This window comes from Notothenia coriiceps, unplaced genomic scaffold (genome assembly GCF_000735185.1).
Source record: "Notothenia coriiceps isolate Sejong01 unplaced genomic scaffold, NC01 NC01_scaffold00027656, whole genome shotgun sequence".
Lineage (NCBI taxonomy): Eukaryota > Metazoa > Chordata > Actinopteri > Perciformes > Nototheniidae > Notothenia > Notothenia coriiceps.
In genome coordinates this window covers 327,568-343,087 of record NW_011360357.1, presented here as the reverse complement: position 1 = coordinate 343,087, position 15,520 = coordinate 327,568, and the positions used below count along the sequence as shown (strand labels likewise).

Below are 15,520 nucleotides of genomic sequence, written 5' to 3'. Positions count from 1 at the left end.
ATAACATTTCTCTCGTTTTATATGATATAATGAACCGTTCCTGAGGAGTGTGAGAAACTCGCGTAGTGGCCCGCGTTGTCGACGAGAGAATGGTGTTTTGAGGCCGTAGTTCTCGGTACGTTTTGGATGTGCGTATCTTTGGTAGGAGAGAAGTAGGTGTACCCAGACGGCGATGGAGACTGAGAATACTAGGGTTCTGAGCGGACAGTTCGCGCTTTGAGGTCGTGGGTCTGTTGGGGGGTGGTTGTGGTGGTGTGTTGTTTGTTTGGGTGTGTGAGGTGGTGGTGTGTGGTATGTGGTGTTCTTAGAAGTTGTCTGTCTTTTCTGGAATTCTGAACCCAACAAGACCCCTCCCCTTCACTGGAGAACTGCGCTAAAACAGCTGATCACAACGTTCACACTCTGTGGTCACGAAGTACTCCACTAGCCCCCTCCGTCGACTTTCCTGAAGTACTCCCCCGTTGATAGAAATCAACACGTAATGAATTAAGACCCCACGGTTTGATGATTGATAGGTGTGTGGGCTGTCTTTCATTTTGACACACAGAAAAATGTTATAATAAACATACATACTGTATGTGAAATGGATATATCCGCCTTCTTTCATTTATCTTTCCATTCCCACAACAATGCATAAAGAAATGGCATATTTTGGACATAGTTCGAATGGCGATTAATCATCATTAATTAATTTTTAAGCTGTGATTAATCTGATTAAAAATTGTAATCGTTTGACAGCCCTAGTTACAACATTTAGATTTTTTAGGTTTCACTTTCACAACTTACTAACTGCATTTTGGCCCATCTAATGCATTAGAATGGTATCAAAAATCACTGATTTCATCCGCTGATAACAATTGAATCACTAAGGGAAAGAGTGCTGGCAAAGATGTAGGGGAGATGAACAGGGAATGGGGAACAGGTGGGCTGGTAGGTGAGGGGATAAGGAGATAATATAGAGACACTTGTCACACAAAATTACAGTCCTCAATTTGCTCTATGATGATACAAATTACATTACATGTTACTTATTAGACGCTTTTATCCAAAGCGACTTACATACTCAATGCTGTGGGCAATCCCCACAGGAGCAATTTTGGGGTGAAGTGTCTTGCCCAGGGACACAACGACATGCTGACTGCAGTGGGGTTTGAACCTGTGACCCCCTGATCCCAACACCAAGGCTCTATCCACTGTGCCACACGCCTCCACTTGTGTACACATGTAGTCCTTAATTTATGGCTGAAATGCCATGTCCTAACTAATTGTTTACGATTTGTGTTTTTGTAAACAAGTCATTGTTTTTTTTGTCAGGCAGCTTTTTTCTGTCCCTGCCAGGAATTGTAGGAACTGTCTGTGTATTTTCTGATGGGGGCTTTTGGGTCATTACCCATAAGGCTCTCTTCCATCCTGCCAGCACATTTGATTACACCAGTAGACCAAAAATAACAGACCCACGGGACCAAAAATAAAAGACACAAGGTCTCTTTCTATCACTAAATCTGCAGAAGAGCCCACACTTACCATTTTACCAATTTGAAGCTCTTAAGCCTCGCTCATTATCAATACCCAGTCCATATCAGTGTATGTCTGAGTTTGTGTGTCTGCTCTGCTTCAGTTGAATGCACTCTCTGCAGTAGAGGAGATGATTTTGCTACTCTTGGAGTAAGCCACTGCTCTCAAAACCTCAGGCTTTGGCGATTGTGCTTCAATATACAGTACAGTACAGATGAAGCTGCATCACACACTCATTTTGTGTTTCTTTATGCGTATCTCTTTGCTTGCCTGTCGTTTTCTTTTTTCCAACTGGCTTTAACTTGAATAATCTGCAGTATTATCTAAGAGAATGAAATACACATTTTCTCCAGAAGGGTTGCCATTTTTTTTGGACTCTCTTGCAATAACTACATGTAAAATGCAGACTAGTAAGTTTTGGAAAAGATAACACCTTGAGACTATTAGGCAAAGTAAAATGCCCCCATAGCCCAACATACATTTTTAAAGTATAAAGTTACATCTTGCTCTCTCCATTTACATCCCTATAACTATCCATTTCTTTAAAAAAAAAACCTCTACATTTGAGGCCACAGTTTGGTACGTTGAAGTCAGAAAATGCAAAGGAATGTGGCTAGCGAACGATATGCTGTGTTATGTAGTGACAGGTGGTGTGAGAATTTGTTTCACCGACTACCTAGAGTTTGGCCTGAGCAGAGAGAGGCACTTAACATACTTCTTACCCTGCAGGAGCTCACAAGAGTCATACAGCATCTATCCCCAGGCCCTGATACCACTATTGATGGAATTCCAAAAGAGTTCTGAAGGCATGATTGTGGTGCTGTGGGGGATGATCTGTTAGAGGTGTTCCTGGAGTCCCTCTGAAAAGGCCACCAAGCAGCTATCAGAAGGAGGTCCTTCTCATTTAAAAATGAGTCCTGAGGATCAATTTTTGAGATGGCATTTTAACCTGTTAAGCCCCGAGCCTTTTTTTACCACCTTCCGAGGTAATACATTAAGAAACTGCCTTGACTGTGAGATATATTAGGTGCAAGTCAATATTGGCTCTCAGAAATATCTTTTGATGAACCATTCCTTCAATGGGACCATCAACGGACTGGTACAGTTTGGAATTTTGCTTACTGGAATGAACATGACTGTGCACAAACCAGTGTTGTAGTCAAGTCACCAATTCACGAGTCCAAGTCACTCTCGAGTCACCACTCTTGAGTCAACACTCTTCGAGTCCGAGTCCGAGTCAACAAGGGAGAGTCGTAGTCAAGTCTGAGTCCAAGTCCGAGTCACCCAAGGAGTGTCCGAGTCGAGTCCGAGTCATCATTACCTGTGTTCGAGTCCGGGTCATCATTACCTGTGTTCGAGTCGGAGTCCAAGTCCGAGTCACCTAAGAAGAGTCCAAGTCAAGTCAGAGTTACAAGTCTTCATGTATTAATCTTCGTGGATATATGTGTTGAAATGTAGCTGCTCCTCTACATTGCTTTCATCCTGTCATGTTATACTAATATGTCTATTGAACTGCTGTGAAGCGAGTTTGGCTACAATTCTTGTAATAGTTGCTATACAAATATAAAGCTTATTAGTAATATTATTATAATTATTATTATTGTAAATGACCTTTAATATGTCTAACTATATTTAAAATTAGTTTTTTTTTCTTTTAGAGAAGTGATTATATTTGTATGCCAATATTTTCTTATGGTAAAGTTTTAGTTTTGCACTTTTATTTTGATAGTAATAAGATCGGGACTCTTATTTTGAAGGAACTTTTACCGGTTAAATCAAGCCCGAGAAAGCACATGGCTACTGAGCATGCAAAATGAAGTCATTCTGCATGTTAAGTAGCCATGTGCTTTATGGCTGAATCTTTATTTATTGATTAGATCATGTTACTCTGATGATAGTGTTCAAGACAGCCTATATGTCTGAACTCGATCCTTAGAGTAATGTGTTACGGAGCCTTCTCTTCAATATTGTTTCCACATAATGAGCATTTTGCGCTGCTCTTTTCCAATGTGGAAGCAGAATGTGTGAAAGCATACAGCATGATGCGGGGTGTGTCCTAGACATGTTTAGACTGGAATAGCGGGGCCCAGTACGTGAACTCGCTTCCCAGGTGCACACGCCAGGATAGAGGACATCAGACCCCAGAGAAAACTTGCTCGAGTCCGAGTCCAAGTCCAAGTCTGAGCGTCAATGAACAAGTCGAGTCTTGTCTGACTTGTTTCTAACTGTTGAATGGGCTTTTGGGCTTTCCTGTTTGCAATTGTACAAAATGAATCATAGTGCTAACTATTTGAATGTAGGAATACAATTGGAGTGAACCAACCCTTCTTAAATGTTGTGTTAGTGGCATTCAATTTAATCGAATTGAAGTGTATGATGTAACACAAGTCTGAATAGCTCATTAGCAGGTTCTGTAAGCATACCAAAGCTTTTAAGGTTATGGACATGTGTATGCCAGTAAATGAAAATAAGTCCAATACATTTACTGAAATAATGAATGCTTTCTGAAATGTGTATTTGCTATTATTAAATAGTAGGATGAGGTGCTCTTTGGTATGTTATTACATGTGTCTAACCGAGGTGACTGTCATTACATTTCTACTAGATGTCCCAGGCAGAGCAGCAGTGACCAGTGTGACGGTGTGAAGAAGGATGTGTTGCTGCCTGGTTAAACAACGATTAGAGACTGAACCAACATCCTCACCAGAGCGCCCTCGGGGCCGAACATCTGCAGGAAGTTGCCGATGAATTCTCTGGATTTCTCCTCCCACTTCTGGATCAGGTCGATGCTCTTCTCCTCCACCTTCTGGACAAACTCTTTGCTCTTCTCCTCCACGTCACGCACCTTCCTCTTCACTTTGTCCACGCGCTCCTGCAGGTGGTACTTCTTCTCCTGATGATGGGTGGGACAGCAAAGGTTAGATCAAAAAAGAAAGATGCTAATGACTTATTAGAAATGGCTGAACAGGAGCTAGCTGTCGTACGTTGATGAAGCTGACGTTGAGCTCCTTCGCCGTGTATCCTCGCTGTAGGTTGCGTCTCACGTACACGTCGTAGTCTCGCACTATGCGTGTGATGATGTCAGAGGTGGAGATGCCCTCTGTCCGCTGGGTGGGAGCGAACATCCCTGTGGAGGGGGGAGGGGAGCGGGGGAGAAGGAGAAGGTCAGCACTCACCAGATGGAGATGTAGGAAGCCTTCCCCTTATATCAAGGGTGTCAAACTCAAGGACCTATGGGGCCAGCAAGAGCGTGCAAAGGATATAATACGTTTATTATACGGTTACATGCCGCTTTACAGAAGCACGTTGTCCATAAACTACATGTCCCACAATGCATCTCATTTTGTGACATGCGCACTGAAGAGACGTGCAATCATTTGCCCTAGACTTCTGCTTTCATACGTAGCTCATTATGAAGTTATTACCCTACCTGATAATAATTCAATGCAGAGGCAATAATGTAATATAATTGTTCTTATATATCATATGTGTTGATACCACGTTATTAAGTACAACGACACCAAGAAACCGAAGAAAACGTGAAAAGAGGTGAACGGGACCGTAACTGCTTTTTAACTTAACTTCAGGGAACAAAGAGAGTAGATAATAAAGGACTAATAAGGTCGTAGCTATATAATATCCGTCCAATACATTCCAGTCAACCATATCACTGGTTGTGACAATACGACATAATGCTTTGTAATTAGGTACGCAAAGTCTGTGTATGTCATTTGCGTCATATCCGTCCCCCATAGCGTTTGAGGTTACAAGTAGCCGCACGGTGTAATCCGTAATTCCAACGTGAGTTTCCCGACATATATGTATTACGTAAATATTTATTTATCTAAATTAGATAATATANNTGCATGTTAAGTAGCCATGTGCTTTCGTGTTATTGGCTGAATCTTTATTTATTGATTAGATCACGTTACTCTGATGATAGTGTTCAAGACAGCCTATATGTCTGAACTTGATCCTTAGAGTAATGTGTTACGGAGCCTTCTCTTCAATATTGTTTCCACATAACGAGCATTTTTCACTGCTCTTTTCCAATGTGGAAGCAGAATGTGTGAAAGCATACAGTACGATGCGGGGTGTGTCTCTGGACATCTCTAGACCATCGTGCGCGAGAATCCACGAGTCCAAGTCCGAGTGGCGTCAATCAGTGCGCGAGTCCGAGTCGAGTCCAGGACTCGAGTACTCCATCTCTGGCACAAACTGCATGTTTACATACTTTCTAATAGGTTTTTAGGCTGGTTACGTTTAGTGGGAAAGGCTTTGCATTCAGGGGATTCTGTTATGGTCATTATTGAGAGTTGTCCTCACGCAGAGTGCGGCACAGAGATAACCTTTCCTTGACTGACTGTGATTTGGTTTTAAACATACACAGAGGATATGGTGATAAGTACATTCTAAATGTACAAGGGCTATCTGAAGCCTTGAACAACTCTGTATGAAAGGGCCTTCTCAGGCTAGATATACTTTTGGAAATATACTGAAATACTTCTTGGGAAATGGAAAGTTTCAAGGATTCTAACCTATAAAGCTAGCGTTTAAATGAGAGGACAGATGCTATGAAAGTACATTCCAAGAGAATGCGGACATAGAATAGGGAGGGAATAGGGGACAAGGTTACAGCCTAAGTATCAAACGGTGGAGGTTGTTGCTAAAGTCCTTTGAGGGTAGAATCCGTGCTGCTACATTTAAGTGAATGCCTCTACTCTCAAGCATCATTGGGCTGTGTTGGAGACCAGAGAGTACTCAAAAGGCTCTCAATGGAGAACTAAAACGTTTTCTAGCCACCGATACAGAGGGAGATCAAGTTATAACGGATGTACAAAGTGGGTTTTAGCACAAGGGGGAACAACAATTGTTTTAACTTGATATCTGCGGCGGGGCTTTTTATCAGCCTATACACCTGGGATAATGTCTATATTAGATACTTTAACACCTTAAACCTTCATGTGCAGCATTCACTACTAATACAGGAAGTAGTTTGCCCCTATGCATTTAGCAAAGTGGAAAGTAGGGGTCTTGGGTGGGCATAGAGCAAACAGTCACATACTTAGAAATAGAATTCACCCTTTATCAGTGTTTCCCTAACCTTGCATAACCTAAGTTTTTAGTTTCTTAGCCTTATCCGTGCCTTAATCACTCACCCCGACCCTAGCCCTTACCCCTTACAATAGTCCTTCCTTTCCTAATCATAAACATTATATAGGTGCCATGCCCAGAGACGAATGTTCTTTACTGGCAGAATGGTTGGTTTCTTTGAATCTCTGAGTCTTCTACAAAATATGTGGCCTTACTAAACATAACTTGATTAACTGTTGCAGAGAACATTTGTGTTCAACAGAGGTAGAGAGCTCAAAACACTATTCACTAAATATGTTCCACTCAACCAGGTCACTTGCTGGGATTCTTGAATGTTAAATGATGATGACCTAACAGGACCATAATAAGACTAGTAGAATACATAATACACAAATGGAGGTTTAATTACACTAACCATACGGAAAGATTACTCAGTATTTTTACCGAAAAGTAACACAAACTATACAGCATTGCTTGACAATGACGTTAGAGAGGTTCATACTGTATGGGGAGTGAACAACTTTTGTGTGAGGCAAGGTATTAGGTTAAGAACTGAACTGAATATCAAGAACAAAGCTTTAACTGATCCAATTTTATGTGCTATCTAGAGTACAACACTTTCTCTCCCATTTCTCTCAGTTCGTTTCCCACTCCCAAAATAAGCTTTCTGCTCGCTTACCTCTTTCTCTCTTATTACAGAAACTGCAGGGGGTCGACGAAGCAAGGGACTAAATTGTGAAGTTGTACCTACCGAGAGTCACACTCCTTTGGTTTTTTCACCACCACATTTCCTGGCTTATGCCTACCGTCAATCCCTATTTAATCCTTTGTTCCTCACCTTGCAACCATATTCAATCACACCACTCAGACCTTCTCATTCCTCACCTCCTGAACCTCTTTCACCTTACATTAAACTCCAATAAACTAATTTGCATACACACAATATGCTTGCAACAGGAAACATGAGAAGACAGAAAATCAAGTTTTAAAAGGGTTTCCAATGGTTCCTAAGGGAGCTGAATCAGCAGCAATCACACACATACAGTATGGACAACACTCTGCACAGAGACTGTTCTAAAAGCTGATAATGCTTAGGACTGAAAAATGAGAACACCGGTTGGATATCTTAAATTACATTAATTCAGTCTTGACATAATCTGTCAAAAATACGATTCTCCATCATATTAATAGCATTGTGTTGTATAATTTACATTCATAATAATAAATACAATTTTAAACCCAACTTTCCTGGTAGCTGTCACATCCATACAGTGTAGGGCAGTGGGTGGAAGCCTTTTACAGTTTAGCGCTTTTGCTCATTATTTAATATATTTGATATAAAAAAAGAAGAAAAAGGTTTTTCATTTTGGGCAAAAATTAAGCATGGAATGGCTCAATAATGAAATAGTTTCAGCGGATAGAAGAAGCTTACATCTGTTGTAAACAAAAAACAAATTGTTCAGAGATATATTATTGTTTTAAAAAAAAATCTTATTCAGCAATTGAGTCAAAGAGAACAAGGGAAAACTGTAGATGAGATTTCTTGGCACAAAGGGAGTTGATTATTTTCATTTCAACACATACAGAAAGCAAATCACTGCAGGTCCCAGTAAACCTTCTGTCTGGATCAGTCAACATGTTCATCAGAGATTTGGGGATAAATGTTATATACATGTAGGGCACAGATACTATATTAACTGAGTATGAATTTATTTGAGTCCACTTGCCTTGAGCTTTTTCCCCAATAACCCAATGTCCACATCGGGCATTGTAGTGAGAGTAGGGTTGCTTTCTTTGGTTAGGTGTGTGCATTCTAAAAGCTGCTTATTCTAAATAATGCAATTGTTTATGTATTTTGTGTACCCCACACATTCCAGTGCGTTGTTACCCAACTTACTGTCCCTAGACACTTGATTTGTTGTTGATGCACTCATAGTTCATCACACCACCCACACTTACACACACACATTCACATACATGCTACAGCTGCAAAACTAAAGAGGTTTGATTTTTCCAGCAAAAAACTGGCAAAAACATTTAAATAATACACTTGAAAGCGTGGCTCTGGGTCAAGGCTAAAGTTAGGCTATTTCTGACAATCATTAAAGTAGCCACTGTTGGCACCAACGTAGTGGTCTTCATTACACAGAAGCACTGACACACATACACCCAGGCAAAGTCCCAGAGGTACACAACACATACAGTCATGCAATCAGGGATCAGAGAGTGTAAGAACAGTGGAGTGTTGAAGCATCCGGGAATAGAAAATACAAGGAGACTGTTTTTACTTGGCAGGAGAATGTACAGGACTGAGCTTTAAGGCCCTAACACACCAAACTGACACCAAAGAACACGTCCCGACGGACCCAATTGTTGTGTCGCCTCGCTTCTCCTGCGTCTTGGCCAAAAAGTCGCACTGGAACACACCGCAAAGACTTCAGCAGACGGCCAAGTAGCACGTACGCACTGTGCATGTGTGAGTGGCATTAACTGTCCTTACCAGCAAGCGGCGGTAGTGTGTATTCGTCATTAAAAAGAGGCAACCGGAAGACAGACTGCGTGTATATACAAACAAACAAATAGCGTGCGTTCCATTTTCACTCTCGTCCATCACAGACTGTTCCACATAATGACTTCTAATCGAAAACATGTTTAGTGCGGTACTGGAAAATGAAAATAGCCGTCTGTGTGTGCCTTCTTCACTTCCGTTTCGCTTCTCATGCACTGATTCGCTAAGCTGAACAGCCAATCAGAGTGATATCTTTTGCCGACAGCCTTGAATCAGCGGAGGAAGGTGTCGGGACGGCCCAAAAGACACAACGGTGCGGGACACACCCATCTGAGTAGGGCGGCAGGCCAGACAACTATCGACGGCCAAAATTGGCTCGGTGTTTCAGGGCCTTTAGAGCAGTGGTTCCCAACCTTTTTTTTACCAAGGCACCCCTGAAAATATTTCTCGACCCCAAGGCACCCCAACTTTTTGTAGATTTAAAAACCACTTCAGAGCTTAAACTAAAAACCATAAATACACCATAAATTGGTTTTCAAATGTGTATTTAATTGAATAGAACATTTTATAGAACAAATAATGTATTCACACATAATAACAAGAACCAGACTAAAAATGTCAACACCATTTCTATGATGAATTCAATATTATAAACAGGCCTACTAAGTAGGCTCTTTTGTTTTGGCTGAAAATAGTAGGCCTACCTGTGTAAAAACACGAATACATATCAATACAGTTATTATTTTACATTTGGATTTCAAAAGAGGCAGGCCTATGATCACTTAGATTAAATAATAACTTAATAGAATTGGAGGGATGAAACAATGCCCTCTGACCTGACTGTGGTCATGTGACTCATCAACCACATCCCAAATATGAAACATTCTGCATTTCGCTATCCAGATAATACTGATTGACAAAATCATAAATCATACATTTATAAGAAAGGCACACAAATTAACATCCAAACATAAACATTTCTCAGACCGTTACACTGTGCTAGTGCGACACTTGTGCCTGCTTTTGTGAGCTTTTGTTTGATGCGTGGGGGGATAGTGGACAGCGCAACGCGGAGGTCCTGCTCCACTGACAGCCGGGTCCGGGTCTTGTTTTTGACTATATGCGAGTGAGGAAAACGCCAGCCTGCACAAGTAGGAGGTTGGAAACTGTAAAAGCACCTTGATGGCACTCTCTGAGAGGGATGGATACTCGTGTCCCACAAGCAGCCAAAATATATCCAGACGTAGTTCCCCGTGCTTCAGTTTCAGGGAGCGGTCCATAGATAGCTCTGCGAGTTCATCCTGAGCTCTGCTGTGTTTTAAACTTGTGGCTGATATTAATGTTATTTTAGACTTCTTTTGCATTGCTGTTCCATCATGTTCTGTCATCCCTGCCTGTGTTGTTGAGGGCTGGGGTGCTTCTTTATTTATTGTCACTAAGTAACGATCCATCTTGAAATTATTTGGCGCGAGGATAAAAAGCTGCTCTGCACACCGTAAACAATGACGGCTGACGTAAATCATGAGAATTTAAGCTGTTTAATATTTCTAAATCTGAGCAATATATGTTTTATTAGCTTATGAACTCCATTGTACATGTAATAAAATAAAGTGTATATGAAGTGAAGTTTATTAAGTGAGAAAAAAATGTGGAACATAAAAATACGTTTTTTTGCGGCACACTTGGACAGTGCTCACGGCACCCCAGTGTGCCGCGGCACACCGGTTGGGAACCACTGCTTTAGAGTGTCTAACATATCACCGAGAAGTGATGTAACCCTTTCCTGTCTTATAACTGATATCGTTTCTTCTTTGCTTTTATCATTTATCAACGGTTAAGAGGCTCAAACACAAAAAGGCTCTGAAGTAAGAGTGGTTTATCCTGTTACGAGGAGAGGTTTACATTTAAGGAATTACTGGGAAATACTAACCAAAGTCACATTTTCAACAGTTACATTTGATGGTACCTTCCCACAGAGATTCCTGTTTTAAAATAGCTTCCCCGTAGATAGTCATTCCATAACTAATGACTCAATAAGGACATACATAAAGATTTAATTTAGTGCTAAAGCCAGAAACAACTTGAAGATCTAATTGTTGTTGATTTGGCTGCCAGTATAACAGCCCTCAAATCTGGTTAAATGGAACCCATCAGGATAATTGGTTGGAATTAGAAGATGAGTTTACCCTTGGACATTGCTTTGGTTCTCCAATCCCATTACAAAATCAAAGTACATTACACTATTGGTAATTAGAATGAAAGCTTATGCCTTTAATGGAGGGCAATATCATATAAACTTATATAATATAAGACAATATATGGGATTCATAGAGTGGTAGCAAATTAAATGTAATGTATCTAAAGATCTCTTATATTAGTCTTGAGCTGCTTATAGAAATATGTTTTTTAGCATCTAACTATGTAAAATACTTTGTGGAAAGCTCTACTATTAACCTTTCTAATTCTAAAGGGCCCTCTGGGTTTTGAAATGTATTCCTACAATGCAATAAAGGGGTTGTTAATTATGCTAATTAAATATGACCTTGTTACAAATAACTAGTATTCATCAGACTGAAACTGGTTTTAACTGCACGTTTGTGCATACAAAAAAAAAGGTGAATCTTACTTAAAGCACTTGTACAATAAAACCATACTGGAAACAAGTGAGTGTTGGAAGATGTAAATATAAACTTGTTCTTGAATGAGATCCATTGTATGTCTGTAACGCATAGGGGATGTAAAATACAGTGCACAAGGTTTATTAGAGCTTTTTGGCTGAAAACTACAGCCTGCGGTTGGGAAGTTTGATAAGTATATATTAGTATCAGTATCAAATAACACATACAAGTAGGACATTAGGCCAAATGTAGGTTTTAACGAGAGCTGTTGCTCAGAAACCAAGCTGTTTTTCGCACTTTGTTGGATGTCACACTGAAGTCAGATCCCCTGCTGATAATGCTCATCTCTTATTATAAGAGCAGGGCATAGTACATTCATTTCTACAACACTATTGCCTTTGGCTTTACAAAAGCGCTCACTCTGAAGCAGTGGATCAATGAAATGTGTGATACCTCAAACTTGGGATTAGGTACAGTCTCAAGGACAAACACAAATGACTAGAAAGTCTGCCCTGAGCCCTCCCTTTAACTTCTTTTTAGAACAGATTACAGATCATTGCTGATTTTCCGAAAAGGGAAAGGGAAAGGATGGCTGGCAAGGGAGTGTATTATCTTTTGACTTTACGTTATTTTACTATTTTTCGTACTAGACAGCTTGCCCACAAGCCTGCCCTGTACCCAAAAACATCTGAAAAGTAGTTGCGATCATCAGTTCAGCAGAAGTAGTATCTGCTATTGAATTATTAACACCTGAAGTGATACATGTCACAGGAGATTGCTTCAGAAGTATGATGAGTTTTCTCCATGGTCTAAAAGAACAATGGGAACAAGGTAGTTAGCCACCCCACCATGAAAACGCTGACTCTGACAATTCAAGGGAAATGACCCTGTGAGCCAATTGTGATTTGGAAGTGACCCTTGAAAACTAGGATGTAAAGAATATGGTAATTCAGAGCTACTTTAAAAAGTAATGTTTAGGCATTCATCAAGACATCTAAAAATAATCTGAATTGAACTAAATGTTCTGTCTGATCTTTTTTTTATTTATAATTATTTCTTATCCAAAAATCAAGAATCAATTATGCAATACAGCAGAGACTTAAGGTGAGCCCTTCCCTACCTTCAGAAGACTCTCTACACACAACATTCTAGAAAGTGAAGCTAAAACATACAAGTACATAATTGATTAATGATTCAGTGAAAATGAATAGATCCATAAGGTAAACATAGCTTTAATATTAGCATTCTTCCTGAAAGTAAGCTGATCCTTTGTTCAGCTGCATTTTTGCAACAACTGTTATAGTTAAAGTTATCTTGCACTAATGATTTGCACATTGTATGGACAATCTGCACACTTTATGGATAATCTGCACATTCTATGGACAATCTTACACTAATATACATTCTCAAAATATTGAAGTGACTGTTATTTTGTATATATTGATTTTTGTGTTTTTATTTAGGTCTTAATGTGTGCACATGTAAACATGTGTCTTTGACCGTGTATATATACATATTTGCACACATATTTTTATATTTTTATATACATTTGTTTTTATATTCGGGATTGTGGGAAACGTTATTTTTGATCTCTCTGTCTGTACACAAACTGGAAGATTGACAATAAAGTTGACTTTGACTTGACTTTTGACTTTGACTAGTTAATGTGTGATCAAGAATGAGAATGACAGGGAGTTAGTGAGTATACTGTATAGGTAAAAGAGGTTGACTAAAACTCAAGATTATAAAGTAACCAAATCAAATTAAAGCCACCTCTTAAACAGCCATTTAGACACATGTATGTCTTTTGTTTTGGTTAAAGGTTAGTATTTGCCAGGAGTGGCAGTAAGGCTCTCCCTTCTGATAAACAGAGCGGATACTCAGCTTTGAAGCTCAGCAAAAACTATGCATCTTACATGTTGTTTAAGGCGCAGAAGCATAATCGCTGTAGAGAATGGGGATCTCTTGTCCATATCCAATATGGTCATGTAGCAAATAAGCAAATGTTTTCCCATTAATATTGAGTGTTACACTGATCCCGATATTCACTGGATTTGTAGTGTTCACTGACCACCTCCTGCTCCATCACGGCATATGTGTCAACCATCAGCAGCTGTGTGCGTGGCTCACAAGCCATCTTCAAAGGGAATTTTAATCATATCATCAGTGGAACCACATGTTCAACAGTGTTACCTTTGTTATGCTATGGTCTACACTAATCATAGTTTTATCCTTGCCTATTGAAAACTGAAAACAAAATGTGGATGCAGATAGGAGCCTGAGAAACCAGTCAGGGTGATTGATTCCTTCCAAATGTCAATATAGGAAGCAGTCCTGTTAATATTGTAGCATACATCAAATGCTGTTAGTACAGACATTTCATTTGCCGGATCACCATATTAGATATTTTGAATATGCCATGCTAATGGCTCTTCCTTACTGTACAATAGTTTGTACTCAAATAGTTTATACAATTGTTTATAGACTTACTCACAGCTTTCCAGCCCATCCTGCAACCCACTCTGGTCCCCCCAACATGTCTAAATTGAGATTTATCCCATTGAGTGGTGATAATTTTCTTTTAAGAAATAATATTGACAATAACCATAATAATTGTTTTAGTACTAGAGCCCTGCGAAACAGATACTCATGTAGCTTTATCAGTCACAATCATACAAACACTGTGCGCTATATTACAAATCTTTGTAACACAAACTAATTGGCAATATGTATAACAATCTTTTTTATATCAATTTTTAGTTTAGTTTTGTTATATCCAATTGAAAATAAATAAAAACATGCCTTATTTTTGGTCTATCCCTGTGTATTTTATGTCACATTGTGTGTTTGTCTCTACTGACCTTTGTGCCAATTAATAAAATGTTCTGACAGTGGGGTCTTTAATACTTGTATGACAACCATGTATTACACAAATATACAACTTTCAAGGAACAAAGATGGCCCCTTCTGAATGTAATCAGTTTTAAACAAGATGCTTATACTGAAACTTCTTCTTGTTTGCCACAAAGTATATACAAAAGCTATAGGTAGGACTATAGCAATGGATGCATTGTTGCAAATCTCACTGCACACCAAGTGTTGCAAAATTAATAAGGTTATTAAGGCTAAGAATATTACCCATAATTATTTTAGCAGTGTGATTGAATGTCCATCAGAGGCTTCTTGTTCCACCAATAACCATCATCAGATTGATTAGGTTATGCATTTCGATTACCACTTCAGCTTCACTTGTGTACTTTTTTTCCAGGGTGTAGTTGTTAGAGGGGTGAGGTTGAGGTCAGTGTTGCCAGACATGGTCCATCTACAGCCTGGTAAGATAACCCATTCCCCATGAGACCGAGATTCAGTCAGGCAGAACAGACATATAAACTACTGCAGCGTAAAGTAAAGGGTCATCCCGGCCAACTGCTACACACAGGAGGTGAGAGTCTTGGCAGGGTGGTGGATGGAGGTGGTGACAGAGTGTGTGTTCAAGTGTGTGTGTGCATGAAATCCCTCAGTGGACCTTTTCTTTTTCGTGAATGCGTCTGTGTGTGTGTGCACAGATTAAAGTATATTTGAGAGGTTGTGTGTGTGTGTGTGTGTGTGTGTGTGTGTGTGTGTGTGTGTGTGTGTGTGTGTGTGTGTGTGTGTGTGTGTGTGTGTGTGTGTGTGTGTGTGTGTTGACATAGAAGCAGGATGTTGTTTAATGTGGTTCTCACTCTTGCGCTTAAGAAACAGGACGTTTCAGAAAACCTCCAAACCGTAGAGTAGATTAGTAGAG

At 39.8% G+C, this 15,520-nt stretch overlaps 2 protein-coding genes and 1 long non-coding RNA gene across 3 annotated transcripts in view; 1 reads left to right on the top strand and 2 right to left on the bottom strand.

Moving 5' to 3' along the window:
- The window catches only part of LOC104957753 (BMP/retinoic acid-inducible neural-specific protein 3-like), an 81,931-nt gene that overhangs the window by 62,970 nt on the left and 3,441 nt on the right, over positions 1–15,520 (bottom strand). The gene's annotated exons all lie outside the window — the stretch shown is intronic.
- Positions 4,160–4,644, bottom strand: LOC104957745 (choline-phosphate cytidylyltransferase A-like). The gene is made up of 2 exons (XM_010785399.1): positions 4,500–4,644; positions 4,160–4,408 (listed from the first exon to the last, which is right to left on the bottom strand). Exons 1-2 carry the CDS (start codon positions 4,638–4,640, stop codon positions 4,184–4,186), a joined length of 366 nt encoding a protein of 121 aa, XP_010783701.1. The 5' UTR covers positions 4,641–4,644; the 3' UTR covers positions 4,160–4,183.
- Positions 4,574–15,520, top strand: part of LOC104957746 (uncharacterized) — an 11,017-nt gene continuing 70 nt past the window's right edge. Inside the window, exons 1-2 of the long non-coding RNA XR_799695.1 lie at positions 4,574–4,644; positions 9,789–9,796. This is a non-coding gene — a long non-coding RNA (uncharacterized lncRNA). The remainder of the gene's footprint in view (positions 4,645–9,788; positions 9,797–15,520) is intronic.